This window comes from Tyto alba, unplaced genomic scaffold, assembly GCF_018691265.1.
Source record: "Tyto alba isolate M040663 unplaced genomic scaffold, T.alba_DEE_v4.0 Super-Scaffold_22, whole genome shotgun sequence".
In the NCBI taxonomy this organism is placed as follows: domain Eukaryota; kingdom Metazoa; phylum Chordata; class Aves; order Strigiformes; family Tytonidae; genus Tyto; species Tyto alba.
The window spans coordinates 20836396-20850411 of record NW_024881296.1 but is presented as its reverse complement, the minus strand read 5'-3'; the positions used below and the strand labels follow the sequence as shown (position 1 = coordinate 20850411).

The following is a 14016-nucleotide window of genomic DNA, read 5'->3' as shown; positions in this document are numbered from 1 at the left end:
CATTTCTTGTATCGCCTTTATTTGCAGCTACCAGCTAAATTTTGTGCTACGAGACCATAGCACGAGAGCAGACAGAAGTACATTTCTCCTTTCTGTAAAACAGCCTTAAAAGAAGCTGGAATGTGTATGGGTGGGGGGAGTTGCTGAGATACTTTGCTTTAGGAAGACTGAGAAGAACAGGGTGCCTGCCTCCGTGTCCTGTCTCTCGAGCCGTACTGGAGCTGAGCAGGACACCAGTCGCAGGGCTGGCTGTGCCAGCCGCTCAGGGAATCCGGTTGCCAGTGCTGCTTGCTCAGAGCCCCCCTGCCACCTTAGGTGAAGTCCGGTTGTTTGTGCTGCAGCATTACATTGGGTCCCAATGTTACCTTCTGCTGATGTTGCTCATTTCTAACTTGGCAGCACGGCCTCTCTTCCTTCCTGGCCTGCGGCAGGCTTGGCAAATCGCACAAGACCCAAAAGACCATTTTAAATACAGCCCTCTGTGAAAGACTCACTGCCCACCTGGTTTTGGGGTATTATTTCCCATCACCGAAATTTGTTTGGGGTTTTTATTAAATATCTAATTCTCCTTCACCGTCTTACTATAGCAGCAAGCAAAGTAGTCTTTTCTCTCTGTGCCCACCGAAATTACCAAAAGCCATTACTCCAGCACACTGCCAGCAGAGCAAAAGGTTTGTTTTTGTTGTTCTGGGCAGGACAACGGTGAGATCCCACATGGAGCACAAGCCAGCTAGTGCAGCTGAGGTGCAAGATGCTGCTCAGCTTCCCGGCCGCTTTACCCGACAGCAGGCTTTGCTGCTGTGAGCGGAATCAACCTTCATGAATTTTGCGTTTGAAAGCCAAGAATAAACACCTCCAAGCAGAGCTGGAGCGAGAGCAGCAGGCAGCAAGCACCAGAGTCTGGCTACCGCTACGCTCTAGTTGCCACACTCTTCCCAAGGACTCTTCTTTCTAGGAGGGGAGATGGTGACAGTCGCTGCTGTGCAGACCACCAGCTTGAGGCCTGTCACTTCTCCCATGATCGCAAACTCCACAGTTGGACTGCAACACAAAAAAGTTTGTACCCTACCAGGATGCCTGGGCATTGTCAGCGAGATGAAGAGCAAGACAAAGTAAGACACAGTAACAGATTGGTCTGGCAGCTCCTGCAATTAAAACGCCTCGATAACACGTTTTGATTTAATAGCTTCCATGCTGTTTGACTCTAAAGGAGTGATCCTGAACTACTGAGCCAGAGCCCGTCCCAGCACTAGCAGAAGAAGTTGTGGCAAGGCACCCTTGTCAACACGCTGGGGGTGCTGCCCCCTTCTCCCCAGGCTTCTCCCAGCCGTGGCTCCCTGCTGACACGGCTTCTGCAGCTCCTCCCCAGCCACTCCCGGGGTTGGGGCTCTCTCTGCAGTCGCAGAGGAGCACTCTGAGCAGGCACTGCTTCTACCCCATCTTTACCTTTGCATTGCTAACTGCTTTCACGGCTTCTCATGCAAACTTCAGGAGCTGTGGAGTTTTATACAGCGTTTATACCGCCGCAGAAGTCAGATATTCTGTGTGAAAATCATCACTATTTGAGGTCTGTCAGATATGTTTTTCCTGTCCTAAACACTGACGTGTCTATCCACACACCAGGGAATATACTCAGTTTACTTATTTTTACTACCAGTATGCTTTAGACAGATAAGCAAAGAACACTGATTGCTCTGATGTCATATACCTGTGGATATTACTCTTCTGTGTATCAGGAGAGGTCATTACAATTTGTTTTGTCAGTGTATTTCAGTGTTGATCAAGATACATATTTTAGTTAGATTGCTTTTTATATTTTTAATTGTTTTGCCCTTCGGATCAACTTACGTACATTTAAGGGTATAAATTAATTCAGAGTAACAGGCAATACCTGCCTGAGTTTTATCCATAATTACAAGTCAGTTTTCTTCTGTAACATGGGTTGCTTGCCATTCACTTTTGCAGGGGATCCCAGACTGAACATCGCCACTGTAGTCTTTCCATAGCGCTGCAGGATTATAGCAGGGGGCAGTTCCAAAAGCACATTTGCAAAACAAAAAGGCTGAAATAGGTCAGTGTGATGCTCCATTTGCTTTTTAAATCCTAGATAAAGCGTAAGATTTTTCGATCCCAAACCCCACAGAGCGAGTCAGCAGCATGAACCAATAGCAACACAAACACGCCACCCCAAAACAAAGCGAGAGCCTTTCCAGTAAGCCCCAACAGAATTCACAGTCATGCATCACTGAGGTCTACATTTGCTGATTTCATGAGCATTGGGAATTGGGATGTTTTGGTTTCTAATGGCAAAAAGCTAAAAGAGTAAAAGCAAAGGGAAAAGCTAGAAAAGATTCAGAGAGAGCTGATGGATGTAAAGACCAGACAGCGGCAATGAACATGTAGCAATTAGTAGAAAAGAGCCAATGAAACAATCAGCTTGACCTGAGAAAGAAAAGGGAACCATGCTGTAAATATGAGAAAAAAAAAAAAAAGTAGAAATTTTGCTATATATTGTTCAACTAACAGTTACTTAAGTCAGAAGGTGACAATGGAAGGCTAGAAATAATTTTTTAATACAACAGAAACACTTGCTGAACATTGCACTCTGCACTGAAGCTCTAAAACACGAAGAGAGGACTAGAAGGACCGAATCAACACAAAAAGCCAGTTCAGAAACAATTTTTTAAAGATACCTGCTAGAATTTTAACTTTTGTATTTGTAAGGCTCCTGGCTGATAGATATAAGCCACTCATAACTCAATGAAAAGTGTATTTTTAGCAGACTGAGAAACAACAGACAAGGCAGAAAGGCTCAGTGCTGTGAAGGACTGAGTCACAGCTTGCAAGGATGTCCTTATCTGTTTGGACAACAGAAATGTTTAATCTCCTTTTAAAGAGGACACAGTAAGAACTTCTAACATAGTTCTTCACAACTACTAGCTCCTAGCGCACAGAAGAGACTCATTACAGATACCTAAATGCAAAACAAATGACTGAACAACATAGATACAGAGGGAGCAGGAAACTTGAGTGGGTTCGGGACTGGGAAGGGCTTGAAAGCAGGGATTATGGGGAAAGCATCCTTGAGGGCTAATTCTGTGCACAGGAGATGCCCTTCCTGAGGCTGCCTCTACAGCCAGAGGAGACAAACTTCAAAGCTCTGATCACAGCATTAGCCCAGGCAGATGCTCTGAATCATCTGCTTCCCTAACTACAGGCCTTTGAGAGCGTCCTCCTAGTCCATAAGGCACCTGAAATAAAAGTTACTGATTAACCTCAGATTCCCTTTCTCCATCATAGCAAAAAAAAAAAAAAGATTTGGCAGAACATGGTAAACAAGATACTTAACCTGTTCCTAATAAAGGCACATAAGATGCAAACAAATGCCTAAACATCGCTGAAAAAAATACTTCAGCTTCTCATTAGCATCAGGGAAGGTTTTCAAGAGTATCTATCAGGTCAGTTCCTCAGAAGTATATGATGAAAATGGTGGGACTACACAGAAACATTAAAAGATTGAAGTGAGATCTCAGAGAAGCTCTGTCAACAGTCTTCATGAAGATAGTCTGTTGTCGCTAAGACAGAGGTCTGTTAAAAAGGCACATGATTAAGACTCTCAAGTTTTAAAGCTTGGTGTGATGAAACACAAAGCAAGTTCTTTCCATTTCTCCTTCCTGAAACTTTCAAGCAATTTTCAACAGGCAGCTGGATCTCCTACATATATACTGCAGCAATAACTACGTCCATTCAATTCACAATTTAAAGAAATACAACTTTAGTTCCTGAACACATTCTGCTAAGCATCTCATTAACACCCTGCCAAGCGTGCGAAAGAACAGTAACAGCCTTTCATAAGAAAACTCAGAATTCATCAGCTGTGTTACGAATTTGTACTGCCCATAAAACTACCACCTGGAACAGAAAGCAGCCCTGTATGTCAAGGATGAAATGTGGGATGTAAACAGGTCAGGTAGAGGAAAGTTTATAGTGTCTCTGCTTACACAGGGCCAAGTTTTAGTCCAAGTTGATTTCCTCAAACCTGGCTGAAGCACAGAAACCCAAACCTTGCCAGCGGGTGCTCTGAGCACACAAGTGCTAAACAATTACAGTGAAGGCAAAAAGGTTTATGATACCTTAAGAGTATCTATGCATTTCCCACAATTGGTCTCCAACCTTTCGTAATTATAAGCAGATAGACAAAAATTCAAACAGAGGCAAACTATGAATCCACGAAACCAACTTAAACAGCATGCTTGAATCCACATATTGTTCATCACAGCGTTTGAACTCTAATTTATGCTTCCTGATGTGTGAAAGTCTGGATGTCCTGAAATGCAAAAGACCAGTTTCAGACCTCAGTCTCCTGCATCCCCCTGCACACGCTGCCTTTTGGCAGCACTTCCCCTTGGTGTTTTTTTGTTTCGTTGTTTTGTTCTGCACAATGTGCTTGTGTAACCTCATCATGCCTTTTTTTTTTCCCCTGAGCCTGGACCACTGGTTATTCACTTCAGCAGAATACCTCTTCCACATCATCTGGGACAAAGAACAAAGGTTCCACAGAAGTAATTAGTATCATTGATCTTCCTAACTGCATCACAGTATGTTCAAAATCAGCTAAACGGAACCAGAGATGCAAATCCCAAGCTTGGTTTGCATTACTCATCTTTTGCATCATGTCAAAATCAAGATGGAATTGCAATCATATCCTCTTTCTCTGAGCTGCACTTAAATCAACTGCAGCACATCCTAGGGCACATTAATGAGTAAAAAGAAGAAAACGCTGCTGTTTGTTGTAAGAATGGGTTAACACCCTTCTTCCTAGCAGGAAGTTCAGAACTTTCTTCTGGGCATTTTAGCTTACCTCTTTGTGCTGATGGTTAATTCCACAGTCCCTCCACACTGGAAAACCCTGGAGCCTGTGACAAAAACCCTGCGCACGCAGAGAGAACTGCTGCCAGCAGGACATTCCATAACCTACAGCATAGAGCCCCCTGCTCCAGGCGTTATTACTGCCCCTTTCAAACTTGCTGACTGCAAAACACTGCAGGAATCATCTACATGGCCTCAGTCAGGAGGACTGGTGCACACCCTCTGTGTGCTAGTTTCCCTCCCCCCCAAAAAATAATTGTCTCTATACCCTCAAGTCAGCTGGCTAGTTTGAATGGAAATAGTAAATAAACAGGTAATTCCTGCTACGTGGACAGACAGCACCCATACAACACATCAAACTGCTGTTCTCTGCAGAGCACCCGCAACTGTTTGTGGGTGTTGAAGATACAGGTAGGGGCTGATCTTGGTTCCTCTGCTCCAACTCTGGAGGTTGTCTACTGCCTGATCCCTGGAATCAACCAGACAAGTGACTGTCTCTGGTTCAGCCAATCTGTTCTCCCAAGTGGTTCTGGCTTAGAGGTAATCGTAACAATTCAGTGAAACGCCACGGCACCTCTTATAAAGAGATGAGATTTAATCATTGCAAGTAGCAGATCACACGCTCCTAGCTAGCTGGATTCAACCACAGACATCAAGCAGAATTTATACACTGCGCACACAGCCTGTTCCCTAAAACACACAGATGTGAACTAAAAGAAATTCCAAACAGCCACGTAAAACTCCACTTATATTCTGTACGGTATTACCAGGATTGGTAACTGCTGCAATATGCTGCAATACATTAACTGAAAACAGACATAGAGTTCTGGTCTATTTAGTAAACCAGTATTTTTATACATGCTTGCTTTCTTTTTGGGCATGTGAAGACCTGCGAAGGTTAAAAACAAACAAACAAACAAACAAAACACCCACAACAAAACACACCACAAAACCAAACAGACACCTAGATACGGCTTCCTCTCAATTTGTTTTATTTGGCAAAGTAGCAATTCCGACAGTTCACACAGCATTTATTCAAGCTCTTCAAATCTTCTGCAATTCAACTTGTCCTCTTCTCCAAGAAGTTTTTACTTCAGAACCACTGCTCCATCACAGAGGGGTTTTCATTTCCCAATTCCCAAATGCTACTCCTGGATACGCCTTTCTCTCTCAGTACCCTGACTACCACCAACCCCTGCAGTGGAATGGGCACACTAATCCCAGCAGCCTCGGTCCCTGAAGTCTCACACCTCCTGGAGTGGTTCTCCCCAAAAAAGAGGTCACCTGGTCTCAGCTTTATCACCTCTTCCAAGTTAGGCTAGCTTATCACACTGTGTCCAGAGATAGGAATTTGGATACAGTTGAGCTCATATCTTTCATTTAACTGATTAAATTAGTGAGAAGATGTAAATAAAGCTGAACTCAAATTGAATGATACAGTGACCAAAAGGCTGAACATTAGCATGCATCATTTAAGAAAGTTCACTTCAACACCAAGAACTAGATTCACAGTTGATTGTGGATTAGTACAAATTTGTCAGACGCAAGTGGGTTTTTCTGAATTGTATTTTCTAGAATACACACTATATTAATTTCTTTATAAGATTAATCTTGTGTATGTGCTCCCAGGCTGCAGTCAGATCAGGAGGTGGCACATTAACTTCCAAACATCTAAATAAATTGATACATATCTTTTATACAGGAATAGGATGGGACTGATCTTCCAAATGAAAGTTATTTAAAATGTTCCCCTCATATTCAGAGGCGTTTGAATTTTAACCCTTACGTTTTCAGGGAATAATACTATCACAAAATTATTTCGGTTCCACCATAAAAATTCAAATATCATTTTGTTGTGATTGCTGTGTTGTTTTTATGCAACTTGTTTTATTATAGAATCCTTTCTACCATAAAAAAAGAAAATAATGATAACATGCTGTTTACTTTAATTCCTGGTTGCTCAAATCTGAGCAAGATGACTCAGGACATACTTCCCCCCTTTCTGAAAGCAGCCCTCCTTACTGTACTGCTTTGCAATTTGCTGTTGACATTTTACAGTTGATGTTTTCCAGTATCAAAACTGAAGACTTGGGGTAGAAAGAAGGTTTATAGCCTCCCAACTACTCTTCTATATGAAAACTGAACAATTGCATCTCTATCTGTACTTCGGAGTCCAGGATTCATTATTCCTTCTGCATGTATCCTATTTTCCTTATATAGCAATTAAGAATTCACTTTCTCAAAAGGCATCATTTTTCCTGGGTGCCCACAGTTAAAAACCAAGAACATTTAATACAGCAAATGCCTGTGCCAAAAGTAACTTTCTTTTAGAACCAAACTGGATTTTTTTTTATTTTTAAAAGAATCTAGCAATCCCTATCTCAGTAGTCTACTACCTACTGATTCTAATCTTCCACACAAACACACGACGCCCCTTTTGCTTTTAACTTTATTTGGCAAAGCAGCATTGCATAAACTGTTCAGTGATTGGGACACAGCTTACGTCACATTTACGGAATTAAATCCATGTGTATCCCATCAGTAGTGAGCTATAAACCAAAACAGAGTTTCAAGACTCCATTCATTAATTTTAGTAGGAAAGGGAAAACCATGTCTATTATGTCCAACTTGAACAGCAATGTCTAATAAGAGCGGCCACCCACCTCTGATGTCTTGAAGTTTAAATACATACAGATGCCTGGTTTTAAGGTAATAAAGCAGCTGATTGTATCTACTACATGCTAGTCTATGACACCATGTCAAAAGCTTAAAAAGGAAGTTCATCTCCTTTTAGTAGCATCTAGCAGACACCGGAACACAGAAAACCTGGTATTGCCTACGTAGTGTCATAAGGTGCACAGAAGCAGTTTTACCAAGGGACACAGGAGCCGAGAGAAGTGAGTGTTCAAGTACCCCCATCAAAATTAGAGTTCACAAGCTATAGGTCTTTATCTGCACTTTTGCAGAAATTCATTTTGAACAGATGACAGTAAAATAAAGGCATGTTAAATAAAACAGTGCCCACATAAAACTTTCCACCATTTCTTTATCAGATTTGCCTTGAGCATCTAAAAAAATAAAACAAACACCACGCTTTTCCATGCTGATAACAACAGTATAACGAAGTCCAAAACAAGCTGCAATGCTGTTGGTTTTCAAAAAGCTTTTAGACCTGGAGATGAGCAGTCCACTGTAACACTATGTTTGGGTCAAGATGATGTAGCTTTTACAATTCATCCCTGTAGAAAGAAAACACATGCAGTTATGTTTCTCCTTTTCTTAGAAATCGTATTTGACAAGTTTTGATATTGAATCAGATTACATTTAAGTGCTCATGCACATCAGCAAAACTTCAGACATCTCTTCAAACACTTGAGAAAAAAAAAAAAAAACAAAACAACAACAAAGGAAAGGCAACAGCAATTCTGTATCATCTCATACAATTATGTGATGTATCATGAAATATGGGTCCCTCTATTTCACATTTAATGGCTCATTTGCTTTAATGAACATCCCCTGCACCACACAGCTAGTTACACAGCTACCTGCCATCCAAACTGTTGGCTACATGCTGGCAAGAAACTGAGCCAACTTACTAGACAGTGTTGGCAAAAAACATTCTCTGTAGCTGCCAAACAGGCAAGTTCAGCTTCAGCTGCAGTCTCTCAAGCAAGCTAGGAACACAATCTCACATCAAGTGTCATGCAGTTTGTACCACCTATTTTATTTATTTTGCAAAGGAGCTCAATCAGCTCCTGAAGGAACTATGATAAATCCAGACTATGTTATGGAAGGGGTGGGGGCGGGGTGGGGGTGTGTCCATGTTAAAAGGAGATTTGGGTAGGAGGAAGGACTCATCAAGAAGTCTAAGTCACTACAAGGAATCTAGAAAATGCAGGCTTTTGTTCCTGCAGGACATTTAAAACACACTGAAACAAGAAACCCATAGAACACATATTCCAGTAGTGAAATCATCATATATTATCAAGTTGTTTAAACATTTCTAAAGCATTAACTTCAATGCAAAAAGTCCATGAAATCTGGAAACTGTGCACTGTGCCTTTATGAACGCTGGAAAATTCAAACAGGAGTGTTTGCCTTTTTTTCCTTCCCAAAGGCACAAGCAATCTATAAACTCACAGGAAGTTTGCTGCAATTTTTCTTTTAGTAGGTGCATCACCCTTATTAGCCAAAACAAACACTCTTTGAATTAAGAAAAACTTCACTAATGTGATTGCTGGCTCAATACACAGTAGTATTTCCAGCTATCATGCAAACTAACCCACAAAAATATGCTATATGCACACAAGCAAAAGCTTCAACGTTTCAGAGGTATTATCCTTCAGGAATCACACAGCATGGAATGACAGCATGCAAAACATTTTAAAAGCAACTGAAAAGACTGTTGCAACTGGTGCTTTAATTACTAGTTTTCTATCTGATGCAGCTGGGATGCAAACCTTGTGATTTGTTAGTGATAAATATTTGCATTCTTTGCACTTTGCACTGCCTTCTAATAGCGAGGTACTAATCGTACAGCTTCAGAGTGTTTCAGTAATTACAGAAAGCAGAAAAAAGCAGAAGGGGAAAAGAATACATTTTGGCAGGGGTAAAGAAAAATCTGTTTATAGCCAAAGGTTTGGAAGTTCTCCATATTTGCCTATTTCACAGAACGGGTATTTGTTTACTTTAAACAGATAAAAATAAATGAACATCTGATACTCGGTTTAAAATGCAGTGTCGGTGAATTTCGGACAAGTACTTCATTCATTCTTAATGCTTCCAGGAGCTGCATCATCAGTTAATATTTACAACTTCAAAAAGCATATGTAAGCAATGACTACTGCCACTGCTGGTTTAGTCTCATATGCCTAATTGCTGACGTGATTTTCATCCTGATTCCCACCATATACTCTCTCACTGCTTTGTAAAAGCCTGGCCTTTTACTGTGACATGTAATTATCAAACCTTTAAACCCAAGCTAGATCTTCAAGAAATTGTAAGCCTAAGAAAATTTCTGTATTTACTCTGAAATTATTTAACATGATAATTTTACCCAGACACAGACATTGGGGAGGTTTTTGCATAATGTTGCTATTGCACTTAACATATGTGAAGTGTGGGGTTTGGGTGCTTTTCTTTCACAAAATGGTATTTGGACTTAGAATTCAAGTAAGTGATACTAACATGCCAGTGTTTGAATTGTTAGTATTTTGCATTGCTTTAAGCTATTCTTGACCACATAATAACATTCCTGTAAGTTAAATATCCTAGATGTCACTTCCAAAATAAAGATCTTCATATTCTGTTTATTAGAACATTTACTGTATTAAGGGGATCAGCTTCCCTCAGGAGATTTCTCTCATTAATCTAACAGCAGCATGCCAGCTCAAACCATTGCATGATGTGTTAAAATTATGCAGCGTCTATTTTCTTCTGTTAGGAGAAGATGAGTTTATGTGCGCACTATTGAATTATATATACTAGAAAGTAACAGAAAAGTCTTAGATCATCAGGTAGGTAAACAATTCTCAGCTTTCCACCTAATGTGAACAGCTTATAGACATAAATATATATTGCAAGACAGCACCAGTTGGTCTGAAGCGCGGTTGGAGGGATCAGGAGCTGCCCAGCTGTGAAATATACCAGGTTTCAACTACTGGTAAAAGCCAGGATCTGGCCCATCCTCCCAGTGGTAAAAGATCTATCCTGCTACAAAGCATAAAAAAATTACTCAAAAGACGGCTGCTGTTTCCCTGTTAAAACATCCTGTTGTCCTCTAAAGCCACAGGAAAGATCTACTAATTAATTTGTATTTTTCTCCCTTTTCCTGGCCCCGATTATTTGCTGTGATTCTTACACAACTCATGTCATTTCACTCCACCTTCATATAATGCACTCCTTCCAGTTTGCTTACTAGCACCCGCTTAAAACTTAAATATATATATACTGCTTAATAAGTCCTCACAATAGTCCTTCTCAGGCCCTTGGAATTCCAGCAGGAAAATCACTCATCTAATATTGTCAACTGAGGCAGCAATGCAACTTTATAAGCTCAAGTTAAAGCAAATTTCAGAAGTCGTTAGCTCAAAATTATTATTCTAAAAATAAATTTAAGAAAGTTTGAAAAATTTTGGCTAATAGGGAAAATATAGACAGGAATATTCCACACTTCCCATCAGGAGCTTCCAACAACAAACTAAGAAACATTGTCAGAAAAATCTAATAGGTAGCATTTCAGGTAGACTTACTTATGAACAAAAAAATTAAAGAAAGAAATCACAAATTGTATGAACAATGAAAAATAACAGACGTTCGGGATACAGGTAAGTCATGAAGTTTTGCAATCTGTCACCACCTCTTTGGTGGAGGGTATTAAAATTAAATATTTGAACAAGCAGTTATAAACTTATCTGAAATCTGTAACTTTTTTTGATCCACTTCAATTTTCTTGTCATTAGGCAGCACTTGACTTTCCTTTTTGATACATCGTTCATCTATGAAAAATATGCTGTCATTACTGATACCGTATTTCTAATTCATATTAGGCTACACTCTCAGTATGTGTTTCAGCAGCCAATTACTGTAATTTTAAAACTAGATGTAGTATTGGGACTTGTAGCACTTTAATCTGGAAAGGTGCTGTTACAAAGTATTTATTTGCTACGATCAATCATCAAATTGAGAGTAGGTTGAAATGACAAAGGAGTTTTCTCTGCAACCTACTGTATTAGTTACATCACATGTATTTTTGCGTAATACATAAGTTTTAAATTTAACCTAAAATATTTTGTGCAGAGATTCTTTTTGCCAAAAATAAAAACTTTAACCATAATCATTACTCTGCATAGCCTAGGGAATTCTGGGCAAACAATTCCTGCTAATTTCAACTGAAATTAGAGAACTAGCTTGTCAGGAGCATTTGAAACACTGAATGAATTTCTAAGCAGAAACATATTAAAATATTTCCTAGTCAATGTTTTCCAAAAGGCTGCTTAATCATGTTGTATGTACAGATAATTGGGATACAGTAATAGCCTCAGACTAGTCGCTGCAGTTTTTGCCCAGAAAGCTTATACTATCTTCATAATTTTTTATTTTATCAGCAAATATGCTTTTAGCATGACACTTCTAAATAGTTTGTACTATTGCAATATTTTAAGTTTAAAAAAATAGTTTGTTAACTTTTTAAAACAGCTGCCTGTTTGGAAATAAAATCCAAGATTGCAAGAGAGACCCACTGCTAAGTGTTCCTTACATTGTTATTCTATTATTTCTCTTTGTATCAGAAACAGTGTGGCCAGCACGACTGGGAAAGTGATTGTCCCCCTGTACTTGGCCCTGGTGAGGCCGCACCTCAAATAATGTGTTCAGGTTTGGTCCCCTCACTACAAGAAAGACATCGAGGTGGTGGATCATGGCCGAAGAAGGGCAATGAAGCTGGTGAAGGGTCTAGAGCACAAGTCGTGTGAGGAGCAGCTGTGAGAACTGGGGTTGTTTAGGCCGGAGAAAATGAGGCTGAGGGGGAGACCTTATGGCTGACTACAACTACCTGAGAGGAGACTGTAGCAAGGTGAGTGCTGGTGTCTCCTCCCTAGTAACAAGCGATTAGACAAGAGGAACAGGCTGCCCACAAAGTGGTTGGTTGAGTCACCATCCCTGGAGATATTTAAGAGGCGTGTAGATGTGGTGCCTGGGGACATGGTTTTGTAGTGGACTTGGCAGTGCTAGGTTAACGGTTGGACCCTATGATCTTGAAGGTCTTTTCCAACTTAAATGATTCTATGATTCTTTAAATTGTCTCTCCATGGAAGTAGTAAGTGAACTCTCACAGAAAAGTAAAATCGGAGAGATCCTTATTTACACAAGAACTGCCAATAAGGTAGCCAATAAACTGTGTTCTCAACTGTGTGGTGCAAGAGCTCTTCTCCCTACTTACCAGTAAGAAAAAAAACAACAAAAAAAAAAAAAAAAAAACAATAACTGGGAAGTTTTATGTGGAAGGATAAGCATCCTTACAAGCATAATCACATAAATGGGTACCTACTGCTGGATCTCTGGTAGACTAATGCATTTAATTTTGTATCAGAGACAGCATTCCTGTGTATATTCTACTTTCAAATGTCTCATGGAGTCACATTTGAGAAGATTCCCACTAATATTTGGAGTTTAAAAATACTACTGCAGCTGAACCCAAACTAGAAAATTATGGACTAAATTTACAGAAATACAATAATATTTGCAAAATAAGATTCTTTATTTGGCACAACATTGGTTTATCCAAGGAGTCTTTTCCTTCCAGCTAGTCCAGATTTTTATTTGCTAGAAGTTCCCGTTTTACATAGTGAAGAATGATGCAAAATTTCTGAAGGCAGGTTGGACCTTAAACACCACTTAGAGACCGAGTCACTGTTGTGCTGCTTTGCAAAGAGCACCCTGCAGCACTAGTAAGGAACTGTACTAACTTTTCCAGAATGTGAAGGGCTAGACAAAAATTCAAGTGGCTTCTTTCTTGCCAACTGAAGGGTCTGCTAGCCTAGGAAAATGCTGCTGGCCTATCGATAGTATATTGTGAAGGGACACCAATTCTTAATATGATGAAACAGTTATCCATATTAGGAATGAAACTGCATAACATGATGTAAACTAAGACACTGACAAGCTAAACACATAGGATTCTTGAGCTTCCCTGAAAAAGATGATTGTTTGATGAATTTTACAACTGTATGAGAGACTCTAGTCTCATACATTTGTATGAGTCACTACCGCTCTTTATTACAGAAAGATTTAAGGACTCAGAGGAGTCTAACTGATCTCTGCTCGCATGTCTTCAACTTAGGAAATTGAGATAGTGAGTGCATAAAAAAATAACTCTTTCATTGTTGATGCTAACGTAGATAACAAATGCTGATTTATAATTAGGGCTTTCCTTAGCAGCATCTGGCTGACCATACACTTTGGACTCACCAATAAAGAAAAACAACAAAAGAGACAGATGTGACCTCCTGTAGGGTCGGGAGTGGACTGGAAGTTATCCTTGAGAAGGGAATGGGAATTTTCTTCAGATCACAAAAAGGACAGTTAAAGAAAAAACAAACATTACAAGAAGTGGACTTCTGAGATTTTCTTTAACAGAGATTTCCAAAT

The 14016-nt window shown here is 39.9% G+C and overlaps 1 protein-coding gene across 3 annotated transcripts in view; it reads right to left on the bottom strand.

Annotated features, from left to right (window-relative positions):
* Positions 1-5838: 5838 nt before the first annotated feature.
* Positions 5839-14016, bottom strand: part of PCMT1 (protein-L-isoaspartate (D-aspartate) O-methyltransferase) — a 35003-nt gene continuing 26825 nt past the window's right edge. For all 3 annotated transcript variants that reach the window (XM_042795861.1, XM_042795862.1, XM_033011552.2), the window contains exon 8: positions 5839-8108. In XM_042795861.1, the coding sequence (XP_042651795.1) occupies positions 8096-8108 (13 nt within the window). In that variant the 3' untranslated portion in view covers positions 5839-8095. The remainder of the gene's footprint in view (positions 8109-14016) is intronic.